This window comes from Oncorhynchus nerka, linkage group LG22 (genome assembly GCF_034236695.1).
Source record: "Oncorhynchus nerka isolate Pitt River linkage group LG22, Oner_Uvic_2.0, whole genome shotgun sequence".
NCBI lineage: Eukaryota > Metazoa > Chordata > Actinopteri > Salmoniformes > Salmonidae > Oncorhynchus > Oncorhynchus nerka.
Window position 1 is genome coordinate 24,771,132 of NC_088417.1, and position 19,906 is coordinate 24,791,037.

Here is a 19,906-nt window from a genome sequence, read left to right on the forward strand (position 1 = left end):
AAACCACTGCAACACACAGCACCTCTCTGTAGTAGCCTGATAGCATAAGCTAGCAGGACTAAGCTTTCCACCCACCACTCACCCTGCATATAAAGTGTCCCTCTGTGTAGAATGAGCTAACAAAGGGTTAGCTTGGCGTGTCCCCCCCTGGCCCCTCCCATGGACTAAAGTGTTTGTTTCTGTCCCAAAAGGCAATATATTCCCTGTATAGTGCACTACTTTTGACCAGACCCCTTTGGGTCAAAAGTAGTGCACTACATAGGGAATAGGTTGCCATTTGGGATGTAATCTTGCTCTGTAGCGCGAGAGACAGCTAGTAGGAAGTGCAGCCCTGTTGCCTCTCCACTCATCTCATCAATGCAGCTTTCATTCTGCCTCAGAGGGCCAAGATGGAGGCTGTACAAAAGGACCACTGGTACTTCATGGTACTCCTCATCTTTCTCTCCAGTCTCGAAGGTATGGGAATGTCACTTTTATTATTTTAACAAATAATGTTGATCAGGGAAATGTAACTTTTTTTGTATACTTGTACACTGGATTATAAAGCAGAACATTAAAAGTTGTTGGTTTAGCTAGGTAGGCTATTTGTTGTCTTACGTTTGGTAAATATTTAAGTTTACTGCTGTTAAGTCTCAACATAAAACATTATTACTGAAATATTCACCCAGATGTGTTTTAGTATTTATTTAGTTGCTTGAACATAGCATACCGTGAGCTGTTAGGATTAAAACTACAAAGGATTCTCTTTGACTTCTCATTGTCCTTATTCTCTGTTTCCACAACTATCAGACTGCGTTCAGACATTCTCTTTTCAACTCTTAATTAGGAGACTACATGAACACCAACCATCTCATCAGCTTCTCAAACGTCCCTTTACTCGTACAGAGTCCATGTTAATGAGTTAATCTTTAGATGGGCAACGCTCCCCTGTTGCCTTAACAGGACTAATACAGTGAAAAGACAGCTAGTCTGACAGGTTCAGAAGAAGTATCTCCCCAAGGGATTGTTTTTTTTAATCTGTTGTCTAGATGGAAGTCTGATCGAGTGATTATTATTTTTTTTTTTGATCATCAGCTATTGCCATTTCTGTTGATTTGTGTGGGCTAATATTCTCCAAATTAGTGATACCCAGGGGAGAGACTCTAAAGAGGGAAATGTATTTGATGACTGCTTCATCTTCAGTTGAGGCAGCTGACTACGTGATGAAGGTTCTTCTTACAGGCTTTTCATTCTGCTCTATGCATAATTTCCATGTCATAATTCCTGTGACTAACTATGTACTAAGGGCTGCAACTCCATATCAATGATTTTTTTTTTTTTTTACATTTCGTTAATTTAGCAGACACTCTTATCCAGAGCAACTTGCGGTAGTGCATACATTTTTGTGCTGGTCCCCTGTGGGAATCGAACCCACAACCCTGGCGTTGCAAGCACCATGCTCTACCAACTGAGCTACACGGGATGCGATTCATCTGAATAAAAATAAACTGGAGATAACCTTAGGTCAGAATGGTTATTGAGAATTACTAGTATTCCTGATGAACTGACCAGCTAAAATCAGATAAATGTAATACTGTACACATGTATGAAAACATGCCCTCTGCCATGTCCAGTTTCTGTGCAGCAGAGAGATGGTGTTACCACGGTGAAGCTTAAGGAGGGGATGGTTCTAGAGTGTGTGTGTCCATGGGAAGGGAACCTCAGCATGGTCTCCTGGACCAAACTGATCCGGTTTGAGAAGGCCCCTGTAGCTGTGTATCACCCTGAGTACGGAGTGTCCATCTCCCAGTACTACCAGACCAGGATCCAGTTCCAGAAGACCACACCCATGGATGGCAGTATCACCATCAGTAAGGTCACCCAGGAGGACGCAGGGCTCTACCACTGCTCTGTTCAAACCTTTCCTAAAGGATCCTGGGCGAGAGACATACGGGTGGAGGTGGAGGACACAGGGACTGTGGAAGAGGATGGTGCAGGTAGTGAAGCAGGTACTGTCTAGGACTTCTTGTGTATTTTCATTTAGAATATGTTGTCTACAATAATTGAGTTTGACTAGCTAGTACCAAATACTTTGACTGATAATGGTGATTGTTTTCATCAATCCCAGTGTTATTACTATGCCCAAGCACCTTTTTAATCAATGTCTGTTTTCTTATGTACAGTAACAAATCATTTTGAACAGTATCCTTCCAAAAAGTATTTCCTTCATAAAGCTTTTTTAAATTTCCTTATGTACTAGGAAAAATGTTTGTTTCTTGGGCTTCAGGAAAGTGACTGAAAAAGGGCACCTGGTCCTGAAAAAGAAAAATAATTAACTGATTGAAGGTATAAGAGGGATATCGGTGAACAAATGCCGTGGTGAAGGTTACGACGGTGCCAGTGCAATGAGTGTTTACTCCAGTGTTCAAACGCGCATATCAGTCCCGACAGCCTGTTTCCTATGTATGCCTAGTTCTTTGAGTTTTAGTTTAGAAAACGATCTCTCAGAAGAAGTGGCAGCCACAGGGATGGTAAAAACATCTTGATTGCCATAGCAACATCAGGGAAGATGGGAAGTGCTTCAAATGAAGCAGTTCTGCAACATCTTTAATTCTCCATCATTCCCGGTCTCAACACTTTATGGAAATAGTTGAACTGTATATGAAACTCTGGGGACAGGTTGTTTGGATACTGAACAGCCAATACATTGGCAGATGAAAACATATTATCTATAGCTGATAAGAGTTATTGAGGGTTTCAAAAAATATATATAAAAAAAATGTGATTTTCGTTCATAGTGTGGAACCGGCGTTTGAGTTGTGTGGGTGCAGCATCAACAGTCCCTCATCTCTGGTATAACTTGCCATGCATAATTTAAGACTAAGTTAAAATGGTGTACAGCTCAATGGACAATGTCTCAGGAATGTCTGTTGACAATAAGTCGGGCCCACAACCTGGACATACAGGTCATGGTGAAAACATTAGCACACGGGAGACAAGGGGAGTCTCAAATTGGATTTAGGAGTAATTTAATCTACCTTGAAAATTGCAGCCCATTTATGTAGGCTCTTAGCCAGAGTTCAAAAATACATGCCTGAATTTATCCTCAAACCAACTACTTTTTTCCTCACTGTTAGGCTATTTGATGTAATTTTATAAATACAATTTATAACGTTTATAAATAACACCTAAATCGCAGCTAAAGATGATGTATACAGTGGGGCAAAAAAAGTATTTAGTCAGCCACCAATTGTGCATGTTCTCCCACTTAAAAAGATGAGAGGCCTGTAATTTTCATGATAGGTACACTTCAACTATGACAGACAAAATGAGAAAGAAAATCCAGAAAATCACATTGTAGGATTTTTAATGAATTAATTTGCAAGTTATGGTGGAAAATAAGTATTTGGTCACCTACAAACAAGCAAGATTTCTGTCTCTCACAGACCTGTAACTTCTTCTTTAAGAGGCTCCTCTGTCCTCCACTCGTTACCTGTATTAATGGCACCTGTTTGAACTTGTTATCAGTATAAAAGGCACCTGTCCACAACCTCAAACGGTCACACTCCAAACTCCACTATGGCCAAGACCAAAGAGCTGTCAAAGGACACCAGGTTCCGGTAGCCTATACAAGACAGCTTTGCATATATATATATAATTGTTTTTTAAAAATATATATATATTTAAAACAATATTTATATATTTAAAAAAATATATATATACAGTTGAAGTCGGAGGTTTACATTTATGTTGGAGTCATTAGAACTCGTTTTTCAAAAACTCCACAAATTTCTTGTTAACAAACTATATTTTTGGCAAGTCGGTTAGGACATCTACTTTGTACATGACACAAGTAATTTTTCCAACAATTGTTTGCAGACAAATTATTTCACGTATAATTCACTGTATCCAGTGGGTCAGAAGTTTACATTCACTAAGTTGGCCCATTTGCGACCAAGCCTTGACAGCTTGGAAAATTCCAGAAAAGTATGTCATGGCTTTAGAAGCTTCTGAGAGGCTAATTGACATCATTTGAGTCAATTGGAGGTGTACCTGTGGATGTATTTCAAGGCCTACCTTCAAACTCCGTGTCTCTTTGCTTGACATCATGGGCAAATCAAAAGAAATCAGCCAAGACCTCAGAAAAAAATGTACACCTCTACAAGTCTGGTTCATCCTTGGGAGCAATTTCCAAACGCCTGAAGGTACCACGTTCATCTGTACAAACAATAGTTTGCAAGTATAAACACCATGGGACCACACAGCCGTCATACCGCTCAGGAAGGAGACTCATTCTGTCTCCTAGAGATTAACGTTATTTGGTGCGAAAAGTGCAAATCAATCCCAGAACAACAGCATAGGACCTTGTGAAGATGCTGGAGGAAACAGGTACAAAAGTATCTATGTCCACAGTAAAACGAGTCCTATATCAACATAACCTAAAAGGCCGCTCAGCAAGGAAGAAACCGCACATGGCGACAAAGATCGTAGTTTTTAGAGAAATGTCCTCTGGTCTGATGAAACAAAAATAAAACTGTTTGGCCATAATGACCATTGTTATGTTTGGAGGAAAAAGGGGGAGGCTTGTAAGCCGAAGAACCCCATCCCAACCGTGATGCACTTCACAAAATAGATGGCCTAATGAGGGAGAAAAATTATGTGGATATATTGAAGCAACGTCTCAAGACATCAGTCAGGGAGTTAAAGCTTGGTCGCAAATGGGTCTTCCAAATGTACAATGACCCCAAGCAAACTTCCAAAGTTGTGGCAAAATGGCTTAAGGACAACAAAGTCAATGTATTGGAGTGGCCATCACAAAGCCCTGACCTCAATCCTATAGCGTGTGTGTGAGCAAGGAGGCCTACAAACCTGACTCGGTTACATCAGCTCTGTCAGGAGGAATGGACCAAAATTCACCCAACCATTTGGAAGCTTGTGGAAGGCTACATGAAATGTTTGACCCAAGTTAAACCATTTAAAGGCAATGCTACCAAATACTAATTGAGTGAATGTAAACTTCTGACCCACTGGGAATGTGATGAAAGAAATAAAAGCTGAAATAAATCATTCTCTCTGCTATTATTCTGACATTTCACATTCTTAAAATAAAGTGGTGACCCTAACTGACCAAAGACTGGGAATTTTTACTAGGATTAAATGTCAGGAATTGTGAAAAACTGAGTTTAAATGTATTTGGCAAAGGTGTATGCAAACTTCAGACTGCAACTGTATATATCAAATTGGTAGCTGGTTAGTATTCCGTTGTAAATGTATTGGACAGTCTGCACTGTTTGAATTTCCAACTTGAATTACTGAAAAAGTAATTACATTGTTGTCATTGGTCTAAAATGGCTTTGTGAAATGTTAGGCTTAACCTGAGAAATGACGACCCAATAGGCCTCATCATGGTCATTAATATGGAGTTGGTCCCCCCTTTGCTGCTATAACAGCCTTCACTCTTCTAGGGAAGGCTTTCCACTAGATGTTGGAACATTGCTGCGGGTGATCCTAGGCTTGTGTGTGGCTGCTCGGCGGTTGAGCTGTTGTTGCTCCTAGATGTTTCATCTTCACAATAACAGCACTTACAGTTGACCGGGGCAGCTCTAACAGGGCAGAAATTTGACGAACGGACTTATTGGAAAGGTGGCATCCTATGACAGTGCCACATTGAAAGTCACAGAGCTCTTCAGTAAGGCCATTCTACTGCCGATGTTTGTCTATGGAGAGTGCATGGCGGTGTGCTCGATTTTATACACCTGTCAGCAACGGTTGTGGCTGAAATAGCTGAATCCACTAATTTGAAGTTGTGTCCACATACCTTTGTATATACGGTAATGTGAATTTGCTCAGCATTTTTTGCCTTTGTTTTGTCATTTCCCTGGATCACAGATGGAGATACTAACATCCACACCAGAGAACCTGAGCCTGAGGTAATCCAAGCAGACACTGAACTCATCGCAGAGAGGAGCGAAAACCTGACTATCAGCTGCAACCACGAACATAACGGGACCGTGTATGAGGTCACAGTCGAGAAGCTAGACCATGGTAGCACCAGTGGGGTGGGCATCATGGCGAAGTGTCGGCTGGAGAATGGTGGTCTGTTTGGAGTAGACTACACACACAGGGGGATAGTGAACTGTTCAGAAAGACTGGACACACGTCTGCAGCTCAATGATGTGGGCGAGGAAGATGGAGGGTTATATAGATGTCTCTTCAATACGGACGCTGGGGTACAGACCACCACTGTGCTGCTGACTGTACTTAGCCCAGGTAAGAGGTCAGAGTTAAAATATTACCAGACTAATTGTAACCAGCGAAGGTCATTTCAGACAACTTAATTACTAATACACAGTGGTGGAAAAAGTACTCAGTCTTACATGAGTAAAAATACTCAAAAAGATACCTTAAAAGACAATGACTCAAGTGAAAGTCACCCAGTAAAATACTACTTGAGTAAAAGTCTACAAATATTTGGTTTTAAATATACTTAAGTATCGAAAGTAAGTGGAATTGCTAAAATATACTTAAGTATCCAAAGTAAAGGTAAAAAACATTTAATTTGTTTTTGATGGACAGCTAGGTGCACACTCCAACACTCAGACATCATTTACAAACAAAGCATTTGTGTTTAGTGAGTCCGCCAGATCAGAGGCAGTAGGGATGACCAGGGATGTTCTTTTGATAAGTGTGTGAATTGGACCATTTTCATGTCAACATGTAACAAGTACTTTCGGTTGACAGGGAAAATGTATGGAGTAAAAATTTCATTATTTTCTTTAGGAATGTAGTAATGTAATGTACGGATACTTAAGGAGTACTTTAAAGTATTTTTACCACTGTGTGATGGCTATGAGAGTGTAATGAAATTAGAATATCCAGACAGGTAACTGTGACAAGGTCATGTATAACTTTAAAAACCATCAACAGTTTGATCTGCACCAGTCGGAGATGAACTGAAAGCCAGTTCAGTTCCCTTAAGTGATTTAGGACCAATGTGCATCCTAGGGCTGAGCTTGAGTATAATAATCACTAATACAGTATTTCAGTGCACTGTAACGTTGAGACCTTGAAAGCTTGGGTAGACCAGTCCCCTGTGAAAGCAACCTCGTATTTCCATGACAATGATGATCTACACTGAACAAAAATATAATCGCAACATGTAAAGTGCTGCTCCCATGTTCATAAACTGGAATAAAATATACCAGAATTTTTTTAAATGGACAAAAATATTATTTCTCGAAACGGTTTTGTTTACAAATGTGTTTACATCCCTGTTAGTGAGCATTTTATCAAGAAAATCCATCCACCTGACAGGTGTGGCATTTCGAGAATCTGATTAAACAGCATGATCATTACACAGGTGCACCTTGTGCTAGGGACAATAGGGCACTCTAAAATAGCAAGTTTTGTCACACAGCCCAATGCCACAGATGTCTCAAGATTTGAGGGAGTGTGCAATTGGTGTGCTGACTCCAGGAATGTCCACCAGAGCTGTTGCCAGAGAATTTAAACACAATTGTATTTATCAATGGCATTTTGAATGCACAGAAAAACTGTGATGAGACCCTGAGGCCCATTACTTTTTAAGTATCTGTGACCAATAGATGCATATCTGTATTCCAAGTCATGTCAAATCCATAGATTACTTCAATTGACTGATTTCCTCATATGAACTGTAATGAAGTAAAATCTTGGAAATTGTTGCATGTTGCGTTTATATTTTTGTTCAGCATAGATCAAGATGCAGCATAGAGACAAGGTATTAATTAGGCTGTGTATACACATGCAACTCTGCTAACAATGACATCATACACACAGTGAGTGACATAGTGACACAGGATGTGGCGAAGACCGTTAGCGGTTTGGTACAGGTGCAAAACTGAATTACTCATATTCTCTAGATGATGGGTGGGTTTAAGGAGAGAAGGAGGTGTTTAGATAAGTGGTAAGCAAACTATTTTTTACCCATATGTTTCTACAGAGTCTTTAAGACACAAGGGGTAAAAAAAAACTACACACATCACATCACACACCTACCATTTTGGAAACACAGGTTAACATACAACTGTCTAATGTCCTCTTTTATCCCTCCATCCTCTCTTTCCTCTCTCCTCCTCTCTTTTCTCCCTCCATTCTCAGTTGAATTCAGCCTGTCTGAGTATCTAATCTACATTGGAGGGGGAGTGTCAGGACTCCTGCTGCTGCTCTCTGTCATTGTAATGCTGGTTGTGTGGCAAAGGTACAGTAAGTGTTGACTTTCTAGATTCTGTCTTCATGCAGGGACAATTTACAGTTATATTTACTCTTAGCCTAGGTAAACATATTCAGTGGACACACATGGATGAACACTTTATTTGCAGAAGGTCCCTTTGTACCTATTTCCCCTTTACACTTTCAAACTTTATTTAGATGTGATCTGTATGTGATACATGTAAAAGTTCCACACATTCTTACTAGTAAAATACCTCTCACAGACCATGCATTAGTCATCCCAGTTAGAGATAAATAGGCTACTAGAGATAGGTACTCATTTGTTAGAGCATAAACTTTTTGCTGTGAAATTCCATTTCCCCAACCTTCCTTCACTCCCTCCGTCCCTCCCCTGCACCATGTATCTGAAAGGCGGGCCATCGCTCACACTGAGTTTTACTCAGAGTGCACTTTCATTTCGCTTTCTTAGCGAGAAGTGTAGGTGCTGTACTTCCAGTAGAGTGTGGGCTTTAGGAGTGTACAGTATGTGTGTGTGGGAGGGGGATATACAGTGCCTTGTGAAAGTATTCGGCCCCCTTGAACTTTGCGACCTTTTGCCACATTTCAGGCTTCAAACATAAAGATATAAAACTGTATTTTTTTGTGAAGAATCAACAATAAGTGGGACACAATCATGAAGTGGAACGACATTTATTGGATATTTCAAACTTTTTTAACAAATCAAAAACTGAAAAATTGGGCGTGCAAATTTATTCAGCCCCTTTACTTTCAGTGCAGCAAACTCTCTCCAGAAGTTCAGTGAGGATCTCTGAATGATCCAATGTTGACCTAAATGACTAATGATGATAAATACAATCCACCTGTGTGTAATCAAGTCTCTGTATAAATGCACCTGCACTGTGATAGTCTCAGAGGTCCGTTAAAAGCGCAGAGAGCATCATGAAGAACAAGGAACACACCAGGCAGGTCCGAGATACTGTTGTGAAGAAGTTTAAAGCCGGATTTGGATACAAAAAGATTTCCCAAGATTTAAACATCCCAAGGAGCACTGTGCAAGCGATAATATTGAAATGGAAGGAGTATCAGACCACTGCAAATCTACCAAGACCTGGCCGTCCCTCTAAACTTTCAGCTCATACAAGGAGAAGACTGATCAGAGATGCAGCCAAGAGGCCCATGATCACTCTGGATGAACTGCAGAGATCTACAGCTGAGGTGGGAGACTCTGTCCATAGGACAACAATCAGTCGTATATTGCACAAATCTGGCCTTTATGGAAGAGTGGCAAGAAGAAAGCCATTTCTTAAAGATATCCATAAAAAGTGTCGTTTAAAGTTTGCCACAAGCCACCTGGGAGACACACCAAACATGTGGAAGAAGGTGCTCTGGTCAGATGAAACCAAAATTGAACTTTTTGGCAACAATGTAAAACGTTATGTTTGGCGTAAAAGCAACACAGCTCATCACCCTGAACACACCATCCCCACTGTCAAACATGGTGGTGGCAGCATCATGGTTTGGGCCTGCTTTTCTTCACAGGGACAGGGAAGATGGTTAAAATTGATGGGAAGATGGATGGAGCCAAATACAGGACCATTCTGGAAGAAAACCTGATGGAGTCTGCAAAAGAGAGATTTGAGAGATTTGTCTTCCAACAAGACAATGATCCAAAACATAAAGCAAAATCTACAATGGAATGGTTCAAAAATAAACATAGGTGTTAGAATGGCCAAGTCAAAGTCCAGACCTGAATCCAATCGAGAATCTGTCGAAAGAACTGAAAACTGCTGTTCACAAATGCTCTCCATCCAACCTCACTGAGCTCGAGCTGTTTTGCAAGGAGGAATGGGAAAAAAATTCAGTCTCTCGATGTGCAAAACTGATAGAGACATACCCCAAGCGACTTACAGCTGTAATCGCAGCGCTACAAATTATTAACTTAAGGGGGCTGAATAATTTTGCACGCCCAATTTTTCAGTTTTTGATTTGTTAAAAAAGTTTGAAATATCAAATAAATGTCGTTCCACTTCATGATTGTGTCCCACTTGTTGTTGATTCTTCACAAAAAAATACAGTTTTATATCTTCATGTTTGAAGCCTGAAATGTGGCAAAAGGTCGCAAAGTTCAAGGGGGCCGAATACTTTCGCAAGGCACTGTATATGATGAGTTAACTAATACATCCTGGCTCCTCAGAGTTCACTCATAAAAATGCAGTCCATCTTCTTATCTTGAATGAAAATGCATCCATATACACTACTGGTCAAAAGTTTTAGAACACTTACTCATTCAAGGGTTTTTCTTTATTTTTACTATTTTCTACATTGTAGAATAATAGTGACGACATAAACACTATGAAATAACACATATGGAATCATGTAGTAACTAAAAAAGTGTTCAACAAAATCGAAATATATTTTATATCTGAGATTCTTCAAAATAGCCACCCTTTGCCTTGACGACTGCTTTGCACACTCTTGGCATTCTCTTTATTTATTTTTAAATTTTTAAATTTTACCTTTATTTAACTAGGCAAGTCAGTTAAGAACAAATTCTTATTTTCAATGACGGCCTAGGAACAGTGGGTTAACTGCCTGTTCAGGGGCAGAACGACAGATTTGTACCTTGTCAGCTCGGGGGTTTGAACTTGCAAGCTTCCGGTTACTAGTCCAACGCTCTAACCACTAGGCTACGCTGCCGCACCAGCTTCACCTGGAATGCTTTTCCAACAGTCATGAAGGAGTTTCCACATATGCTGAGCACACTGCTTTTCCTTCACTCTGCGGTCCGACTCAAACCAAACCATCTAAATTTGGTTAAGGTCGGGGGATTGTGGAGGCCAGGTCATCTGATGCAGCACTCCATCACTCTCCTTCTTGGTCAAATAGCCCTTACACAGCCTGGAGGTGTGGTGGGTCATTGTCCTGTTGAAAAACAAATGATAGTCCTACTAAGTGCAAACCAGATGGGATGGTGTATCACTGCAGAATACTGTGGTAGACATGCTGGTTAAGTATGCCTTGAATTCTAAATAAATCACAGACCGTGTCACCAGCAAAGCACCATCACACAGTCTCCTCTGAACAGTTGATGTTGAGATGTGTCTGTTACTTGAACTCTGTGAAGCATTTATTTGGGCTGTAATTTCTGAGGCTGGTAACTCTAATAAACTTGTCCTCTGCAGCAGAGGTAACTCTGAGTCTTCCTTTCCTGTGGTGGTCCTCATCAGAGCCAGTTTCATCATAGCGCTTGATGGTTTTTGAGACTGCACTTTCAAAGTTCTTGAAATTTTCCGTATTGACTGACCTTCATGTCTTAAAGTAATAATTGACTGTTGTTTCTCTTTTCTTATTTCAGCTGTTCTTGCCATAATATGGGCTTGGTCTTTTACCAAATAGGGTTATCTTCTGTATACCACCCCTACCTGGTCACAACACATCTGTTTGGCTCAAACGCATTAAGAAAGATAGAAATTCCACAAATTAACTTTTAACAAGGCACACCTGTTAATTGAAATGCATTCCAGCTGACTACCTCATGAAGCTGGTTGAGAGAATGCCAAGTGTGTGCAAAGTTGTCATCAAGACAAAGGGTGGCTATTTGAAAATATATTTTGAATTGTTTAACACTTTTTTGCTTACTACAAGATTCCATATGTGTTATTTCATAGTTTTGATGTCTTCACTGTTATTCTACAATGTAGAAAATAGTAAAAATAAAGAAAAACCTTTGAATGACTAGGTGTTCTAAAACGTTTGACCGGTAGTATAAATATGGTTGTATGCTTCTGGACCAAAATAACCAGCTATTCTACCCGTCTCTCTGCCTGTCTGTCTCTCTGTCTGTCTCTTCAGAAAGAAGAAGATGAGAGCGAAGTACATAACCAAACTGCATCCAGCTCAGAGACGGGTAAGAATATAACATTATATCTTGTCATTTCCTAATCATGTGGATACTAATAAAATAGCACTATATCTTGTTTCCATGTATCAGTCAGTGGCACATCTCTAACATATCTCTAATATAGCTCTAATGTCTTTGTAGTCCTGCAACGACTATGAGAACGTTCCTGTGTATGACAGGATGAGGAAGGGGACCAATCAGAGAGGAGATAGCCCAGTGTACGGCAACATACACACCGTACGTTCGCACACTAAAAGGAAGAGATAGGGAGAAGTACTGTGTTACAGACCCCTGTCTGACCCCTATCATGCTGTAACAGTGGCACAGCCACAGTCTCCCCATTGAAACATTCAAGAATATGATATTCAACCGCTTATAGTGTTCAAAGACTGTGGGACAGAATCATTCATATAACTGCAAAGTAGGCCAACTTCAATTAAACTACGTATCAGTCTGACTTACACTTTGTTTGCTCTCAATCTATGCAACTCTGTGTATTCCCTTGAAACATTGACGGTTTGTTTAGAGATACATTTGCCACTAATAATATGTAAAACACTCATGTTGTATAATATATTGTTGAAGGCTTTACATGCAGTAATACCGTCCCATAACAAACTGTTATTAAAAGCCTCCCAGCTTCATTCAATTCCTTAGTTATCCCTAACTCAATCGTGTGACAATGAACAAACCAATCATGCTGTTCCATCCCCTGGGAATGCTGTGTTTTCCTGTTGTAGTTACACAGATTGGGTCCTGTAGGTTCTTATGGAATGCTGTGTTTTCCTGTTGTAGTTACACAGATTGGGTCCTGTAGGTTCTTATGGAATGCTGTGTTTTCCTGTTGTAGTTACACAGATTGGGTCCTGTAGGTTCTTATGGAATGCTGTGTTTTCCTGTTGTAGTTACACAGATTGGGTCCTGTAGGTTCTTATGGAATGCTGTGTTTTCCTGTTGTAGTTACACAGATTGGGTCCTGTAGGTTCTTATGGAATGCTGTGTTTTCCTGTTGTAGTTACACAGATTGGGTCCTGTAGGTTCTTATGGAATGCTGCAATGTTATGTTATCATGGAATTGTTCACATGTTAATTCAGCAAGATTATGATAGTAAATGGAAATATACTGTACTATTGTATTTTTTCTATATCTAAGCCATTAGATTAAATATTTCTTCTCTTTCTAGCTGTAGAATCTAGATGAATGCTGTGATTAGAAATTCTTCTGACACTGTTGGACAAAAATGCAATTCTATTCCTAGCTGAGAATAAAATGGAGGTCTTGGGAATGAAAGATGTCTGGGCTCTCAGCAAGAAGAGGAAGAGGAGGATGCAAAAAATGAAAGAATAATGGACAATTTACATTCGGAATACAGGGTTTTAGTCTTGTTAATTTATTAAGCCTAATTGTCTGCGTCGGTACAATAGGTGCTGATACTGTGTTTCTCTGTGACTTTAATGACCCCATGTGGACTAAATAACACCTACTCTACTGTGACATGAGTTGGTCTCTTCCAGGAGTGTTTGGCCGGGATTCAATCAAAGGTGTGTTGTAAACAAGGCCATTGCACTTGACTTTTGAAGGTAATTGACGCATGTGCCGACATCCGCAGCGCTTGCCATGAATGTGATCTCCGCGAATGTCTGGAACATTGACTTTTAAAGCATATTGCAATTTGCTTCTCTACAATGCGCTTTTGTTTGAACCCCTGCCATAAGCAACTGCATTTAGCCCTGTTGCATGTTGGTTAAATCGGCACAGAAATGTATTGTCATAAAAAATAAATAAAATAAAAACATCTTTATACCTTGACAACATGTACATTCAATTTATTCTCTTTCATCAAAAAAACATTACATATATACATTTAGTGAGTGAACAATATAATCCTACACTCAATGTACAGTGGGGAGAACAAGTATTTGATACACTGCCGATTTTGCAGGTTTTCCTACTTACAAAGCATGTAGAGGTCTGTAATTTTTTATCATAGTTACACTTCAACTGTGAGAGATTGAATCTAAAACAAAAATCCAGAAAATCACATTTGTATGATTTTTAAGTAATTAATTTGCATTTTATTGCATGACATAAGTATTGGATCACCTGCCAACCAGTAAGAATTCCGGCTCTCACAGACCTGTTAGTTTTTCTTTAAGAAGCCCTCCTGTTCTCCTCTCATTACCTGTATTAACTGCACCTGTTTGAACTCGTTACCTGTATAAAAGACACCTGTCCACACACTCAATCAAACCGACTCCAACCTCTCCACAATGGCCAAGGCCAGAGAGCTGTGTAAGGACATCAGGGATAAAATTGTAGACCTGCACAAGGCTGGGATGGGCTACAGGACAATAGGCAAGCAGCTTGGTGAGAAGGCAACAACTGTTGGCGCAATTATTAGAAAATGGAAGAAGTTCAAGATGATGGTCAATCACCCTCGGTATGGGGCTCCATGCAAGATCTCATCTCGTGGGGCATCAATGATCATGAGGAAGGTGAGGGATCAGCCCAGAACTACACGGCAGGACCTGGTCAATGACCTGAATAGAGCTGGGACCCCAGTCTCAAAGAAAACCATTAGTAACATACTATGCCGTCATGGATTAAAATCCTGCAGCGCACGCAAGGTCCCCCTGCTCAAGCCAGCGCATGTCCAGGCCCGTCTGAAGTTTGCCAATGACCATCTGGATGATCCAGAGGAGGAATGGGAAAAGGTCATGTGGTCTGATGAGAGGAAAATAGAGCTTTTTGGTCTAAACTCCACTCGCTGTGTTTGGAGGAAGAAGAAGGATGAGTACAACCCCAAGGACACCATCCCAACTGTGAAGCATGGAGGTGGAAACATCATTCTTTGGGGATGCTTTTCTGCAAAGGGGACAGGACGACTGCACCATATTGAGGGGAGGATGGATGGGGCCATGTATCGTGAGATCTTGGCCAACAACCTCCTTCCCTCAGTAAGAGCATTGAAGATTGGTCGTGGCTGGGTCTTCCAGCATGACAACGACCCGAAACACACAGCCAGGGCAACTAAGGAGTGGCTCGGTAAGAAGCATCTCAAGGTCCTGGAGTAGCCTAGCCAGTCTCCAGACCTGAACCCAATAGAAAATCTTTGGAGGGAGCTGAAAGTCCGTATTGCCCAGCGACAGCCCCGAAACCTGAAGCATCTGGAGAAGATCTGTATGGAGGAGTGGGCCAAAATCCCTGCTGCAGTGTGTGCAAACCTGGTCAAGAACTACAGGAAACGTATGATCTCTGTAATTGCAAACAAATATTAAGTTCTGCTTTTCTGATGTATCAAATAGTTATGTCATGCAATAAAATGCAAATTCATTACTTACAAATCATACAATGTGATTTTCTGGATTTTTGTTTTTGATTCCGTCTCTCACAGTTGAAGTGTACCTATGATAAAATTTCAGACCTCTACATGCTTTGTAAGTAGGAAAACCTGCAAAATCGGCAGTGTATCAAATACTTGTTCTCCCCACTGTATTAAAAAGTGGTATTAACAAATATTATGACAGCAACAAAACACAAAGAATGTAGTGTGTGACTATTTAGACACAAACATCAAACTAACATTGAGGTGGTACTGTAGGAACATTACCATTGTATAACGTACAGTGGTGTTAAGTACTTTAAGTAAAAATACTTTAAAGTACTACTTAAGTCTGTTTTTTTGGGGGGTAACTTTACTTTTACAACTTTTACTTTTACTTCACTACAGTCCTTAAGAAAATACAGTACTCTTTAATCCATACTAGTTGCCTGACACCCAAAAGTACTCGTTATATTTTGAATGGTTAGCAGGACAGGAAAATGGTCAATTTCACACACGTATCAAGAGAACATCCCTACTGCCTCTTATCTGGCGGACTCACTAAACACACATGCTTCGTTTGTAAATGATGTTGGAGTGTGCTCCTGGCTATCCATACATTTAAAAAATAAGAAAATGATGCAATCTGGTTTGCTTAATATAAGGAATATGAAATGATTTATACTTTTGCTTTTTTTTATACTTGTTAGCAATTAAGTATAGTTAACCAAATACTTTTGGACTTTTACTAAAGTAAAATTTTATCTGGGTGACTTTCACTTTTGAGAAGTGTTCTATTAAGATATCTTTACTTTTACTCAAGTATGACAATGGGCACTTTTCCCACCACTGGTAATGTAGTACCATTGAAGACAGAAAACGTCTACTGTCTATTTCTATACTATATTCAAACAAGATGTGGCTGACATAAACAGTGTGAGAAAGACATGTAAAGTGGAAAACAACAAATAATGAATGTCACAGAACTACCTGGTACTACTTTCTCTCATTACCACAGTTGTATAAATACTCCAAACAAATTACAACTACTTTCTCTCCCTACCACAACTGTATAAACACTCATCACAAACAAAATGGAACTACTTTCTCCCTTTACAGTTGTGTAAAATAGTAGAGATGGATTAATTACATTAAACACAGGTGTGCAGTAGTGAGTTTCACCCAGTTATCATTGTATCAGATAGATACTGAGAACCTTTAGTAGAAGGGCACTTTCTTTGTTAATCCAACCCATGTTCAGGTTAAATTGATTCACTTATAATATACAGTAATTAAACAAACAGCAAATTGTGTGTAACCGTGAGATCTAAACATATGATATTCATGGATATTATTTTATAATGTGCCCTGGATGTTTCTGGGATTCCATATAAACATATCTATCTCCTACGAAAATAAATATTCAAATGTTGACCAAAATAATTCACACAACAAAGAAAGGAAGTAGCTCAAAAGGATAACAGTGTTTCGACTGATTTGCTCATCCGTTATACCTCAAACTGATTGTCTTTTCTTGTGAACATTGACTCTGTGTTTGTACGATCTGTGAATTTGTGGATCATATCTTTTCTCCGATAATGACAGACGACAAGTCTTTTTTTGTTTAAATTGGACAAGACTATTTTCAGAATGTCTTGCACCTAAGAGGAGCCGAGGGCATAGATATACTAGAATAATGACAGACCCGGACCGGGGCCAGAGATTAAGCCTGTGGGTGTCTGGTACAGTAGTGTCACACTCTGCAGTCTGCATGCGTCAGAAGGCACTTCATACTGTGGCTGGAGGACAGGGCGAGAGGTCTGGAAAACATCAATAGTCAGACCAAGCATGGTCACAGTCTGAGTGCTCCAGACAGAAGCCAAATAAACTGCTTGTTCACAAGGGTCAGCCTTAAATAGGCTATAGTCTATACTGTAGGTCCTAGTCAAGTTGGACATAGATATAGCCTATAGGTGCTAGGCAGATTTGTTAATATTTTCATTGTATGGTTTTGTTCATGCGTTTGGAAGTTGGGATGATTTGTATAGATTTTTAAATATGTTGCCTGCAGCGTCTATCTCAGACCTGTACTCGTGAACAGGCAAACCATTTGGAATGGAGGGACGTGGTGCTTGTTGCAGGTAAACTAAAAAGCCCACAAATATTTCAGAACGTTTTCCCTAATGAATGGGCCCCAGCAGGTGTCAGAACATCAGTGTGGGGAAAATTAAAGGATGAAAAACACATTCCAATTTTTTGGACCTTCAGTCACAAGACATTAACAACTTACAAACAACCCCTTTCAGCATTGCTTTGCAATCTGCATAAACTTTAGACATTTCAGAATGAATGATATGCAGTTTGAAAAAAAGGCTAACCAACAAGGGACTTTACAGTGAAAGGACCCAAAGTACTCGCAAACACTATGACACGTACAGTATGTCTCCCTTTTGAAAACTACAAGAGAAATATTTTTGGTGCAATTGTTTTAGCCTATGAAAAAAGTCTAGGATAATATATATATATGTACCGCTCTACAATTAACACTCGTCATAATTTATTAACATACAATGCCATATTATACATGTTCCTATACATATTTCTACAGCCTTCTAAAGTGTTGGAATGTCCAGGTTTGTCCTGTAAGTGCTTGTCATTGGAGCATCCCCTGGTTGCAGTTTGAGCCATAGCCACTGGAGGGGGAAAGTGCCTCTTCCTGGTGCTGGGAGGACTGCTCTTCTTCTGTCTGTTCAGAGAGGAAGCTGGGGAAGGTCTGTGCTCGGGGGATCATCGTCAGGCTCGTACCTGGAAACAACAGGAGAAGACAGTGGTGAGGAAAAGGATAGTCTCTCTGGCTATGGTCCATACTAGGTCATTCAGTGCCTTCAGAAATGATTCATACCCTTCATTCCACATGTTGTTGTGTTACAGCCTTAATTCAACATGGATTAAATCGATTCTTTTGCCTCACCCATCTACACATAACACACCATGATGACAAAGTGAAAACATATTTTTACACATTTATTGAAAATGAAATATAGAAATATCTCATTTATGCAATTATTCACACACCTGAGTCAATACATGTTAGATTCACCTTTGGCAGCGATTACAGCTGTCTTTCTAGGTAAGTCTCCAAGAGCTTTGCACGCTTGGGTTGTATAATATTTGCACGTTATTTTTTTATTCTTTTTGAAATTCTTCAAGATCTGTCAAGTTGGTTGTTGATCATTGCTAGATAGCCATTTTCAAGTCTTGCCATAGATTTTTAAAGCTGATTTAAGTCAAAACTGTAATTAGGCCACTCAGGAGCATTCAATGTCATATTGGTAAACAGCTCCGGTGTAGATTTGGCCTTGTGTTTTGGATTATTGTCCTGCTGAAAGGTGAATTCATCTTTCAGTGTCTGGTGGAAAGCAGACGGAATCAGGTTTTTTTTTCCCTCTAGGATTTTGCCTGTGCTTAGCTCTATTCTGTTTATTTTTTATCCTGAAAAACTCCCCAGTCCTTAACTATTACAAGCATACCCATAACATGAGGCAGCCACTACTATGCTTGAAAATATGAAGAGTTGTACTCAGTAATGTGTTGTATTGGATTTTTCCCAAAGATAACACTTTCTATTCAGGGAAAAAGTTAATTGCTTTGCCAATTTGTTTTTACAGTATTACTTTAGTGACTTGTTGCAAACAGGATGCATGTTTTGGAATATTTTTTATTCTCTAAAGACTTCCTTCTTTTCACTCTGTCAATTAATTTAGTATTGTGGAGCACCAACAATGTTGCTGTTCCATCCTCAGTTTTCTCCTTTCACAATCATTAAACTCTGTAACTGTTTTAGAGTCACCATTGGCACTCATGGTGAAATCCCTGAGTGGTTTCCTTCCTCTCCGGCAACTGAATTAGGAAGGACGCCTGTATCCTTGTAGTGACTGGGTGTGTTGATACACCATCCAAAGTGTAATTCATAACTTCACCACACCCAAAGAGATATTCCCCTGGTCTTTGTGGTTGAATCTGTGTTATAAATTCTTTCTGAAGGCGCACTGTACATTGTATTCACTCCCATTTGGCGTTTTAATTGAATGTAAAATAGATTCAATTGAGATGTATTGGTCACTGACCTACACACTATACCCCATAATGTCAAAGTGGAATTATGTTTTTTTATTTTACATTTTTGCAAATGAATTAAAAATGAGAAATATCTTGAGGCAATAGGTATTTAACCCCTTTGATATAGCAAGCCTAAATAATAGCAACCCTAAAACATTTGCATAACAAGTCACAAAATAGGTTGCATGCAACTCACTCTGTATGCAATAACGGTGTTTTGCATGCCCCACACACACAATTACCTGGAAGGTCCCTTAGTTGAGCAGTGAATTTCAAACACAGATTCAACCACAAAGACCAGGGAGGTTTTCCAATGCCTCGCAAAGAAGGGCACCTTTTGGTAGATGGGTGAAAAAAGAAGACGTTCAACATC

The 19,906-nt window shown here is 39.7% G+C and overlaps 2 protein-coding genes and 1 non-coding gene across 5 annotated transcripts in view; 1 reads left to right on the plus strand and 2 right to left on the minus strand.

Moving 5' to 3' along the window:
* The first annotated feature begins 253 nt into the window (after positions 1-253).
* Positions 254-13,904, plus strand: cd226 (CD226 molecule). 3 transcript variants are annotated; one of them, XM_029646335.2, is made up of 6 exons: positions 254-456; positions 1,614-1,988; positions 5,869-6,249; positions 8,119-8,218; positions 12,043-12,097; positions 12,233-13,904. In XM_029646335.2, the coding sequence occupies exons 1-6, from the start codon at positions 390-392 to the stop codon at positions 12,356-12,358; spliced, it is 1,104 nt and encodes a 367-aa protein (XP_029502195.2). In that variant the 5' UTR covers positions 254-389; the 3' UTR covers positions 12,359-13,904. The 3 variants fall into 3 exon arrangements, with proteins under 3 accessions (XP_029502195.2, XP_029502197.2, XP_029502196.2); XM_029646337.2 differs by having other exon boundaries at positions 13,276-13,904; XM_029646336.2 differs by having other exon boundaries at positions 13,351-13,904.
* On the minus strand, positions 1,389-1,458 carry trnaa-ugc (transfer RNA alanine (anticodon UGC)). Its single transcript has one exon. It is a non-coding gene; the product is annotated as a tRNA-Ala (tRNA).
* A 205-nt stretch (positions 13,905-14,109) lies between the features above and the next one.
* The window catches only part of dok6 (docking protein 6), an 86,157-nt gene continuing 80,360 nt past the window's right edge, over positions 14,110-19,906 (minus strand). The window contains exon 8 of the mRNA XM_029646338.2: positions 14,110-18,219. Within this exon, the coding sequence (XP_029502198.1) occupies positions 18,068-18,219 (152 nt within the window). The 3' untranslated portion in view covers positions 14,110-18,067. The remainder of the gene's footprint in view (positions 18,220-19,906) is intronic.

Excerpts from the sequence above, each read along its gene's own strand:
- cd226 (XM_029646335.2), top strand. The coding sequence starts at position 390 with ATGGAGGCTGTACAAAAGGACCACTGGTACTTCATGGTACTCCTCATC. Across the intron at positions 457-1,613 it reads CTTTCTCTCCAGTCTCGAAG|TTTCTGTGCAGCAGAGAGAT; the intron begins GTATGGGAATGT and ends TGCCATGTCCAG. Across the intron at positions 6,250-8,118 it reads GCTGACTGTACTTAGCCCAG|TTGAATTCAGCCTGTCTGAG; the intron begins GTAAGAGGTCAG and ends CTCCATTCTCAG.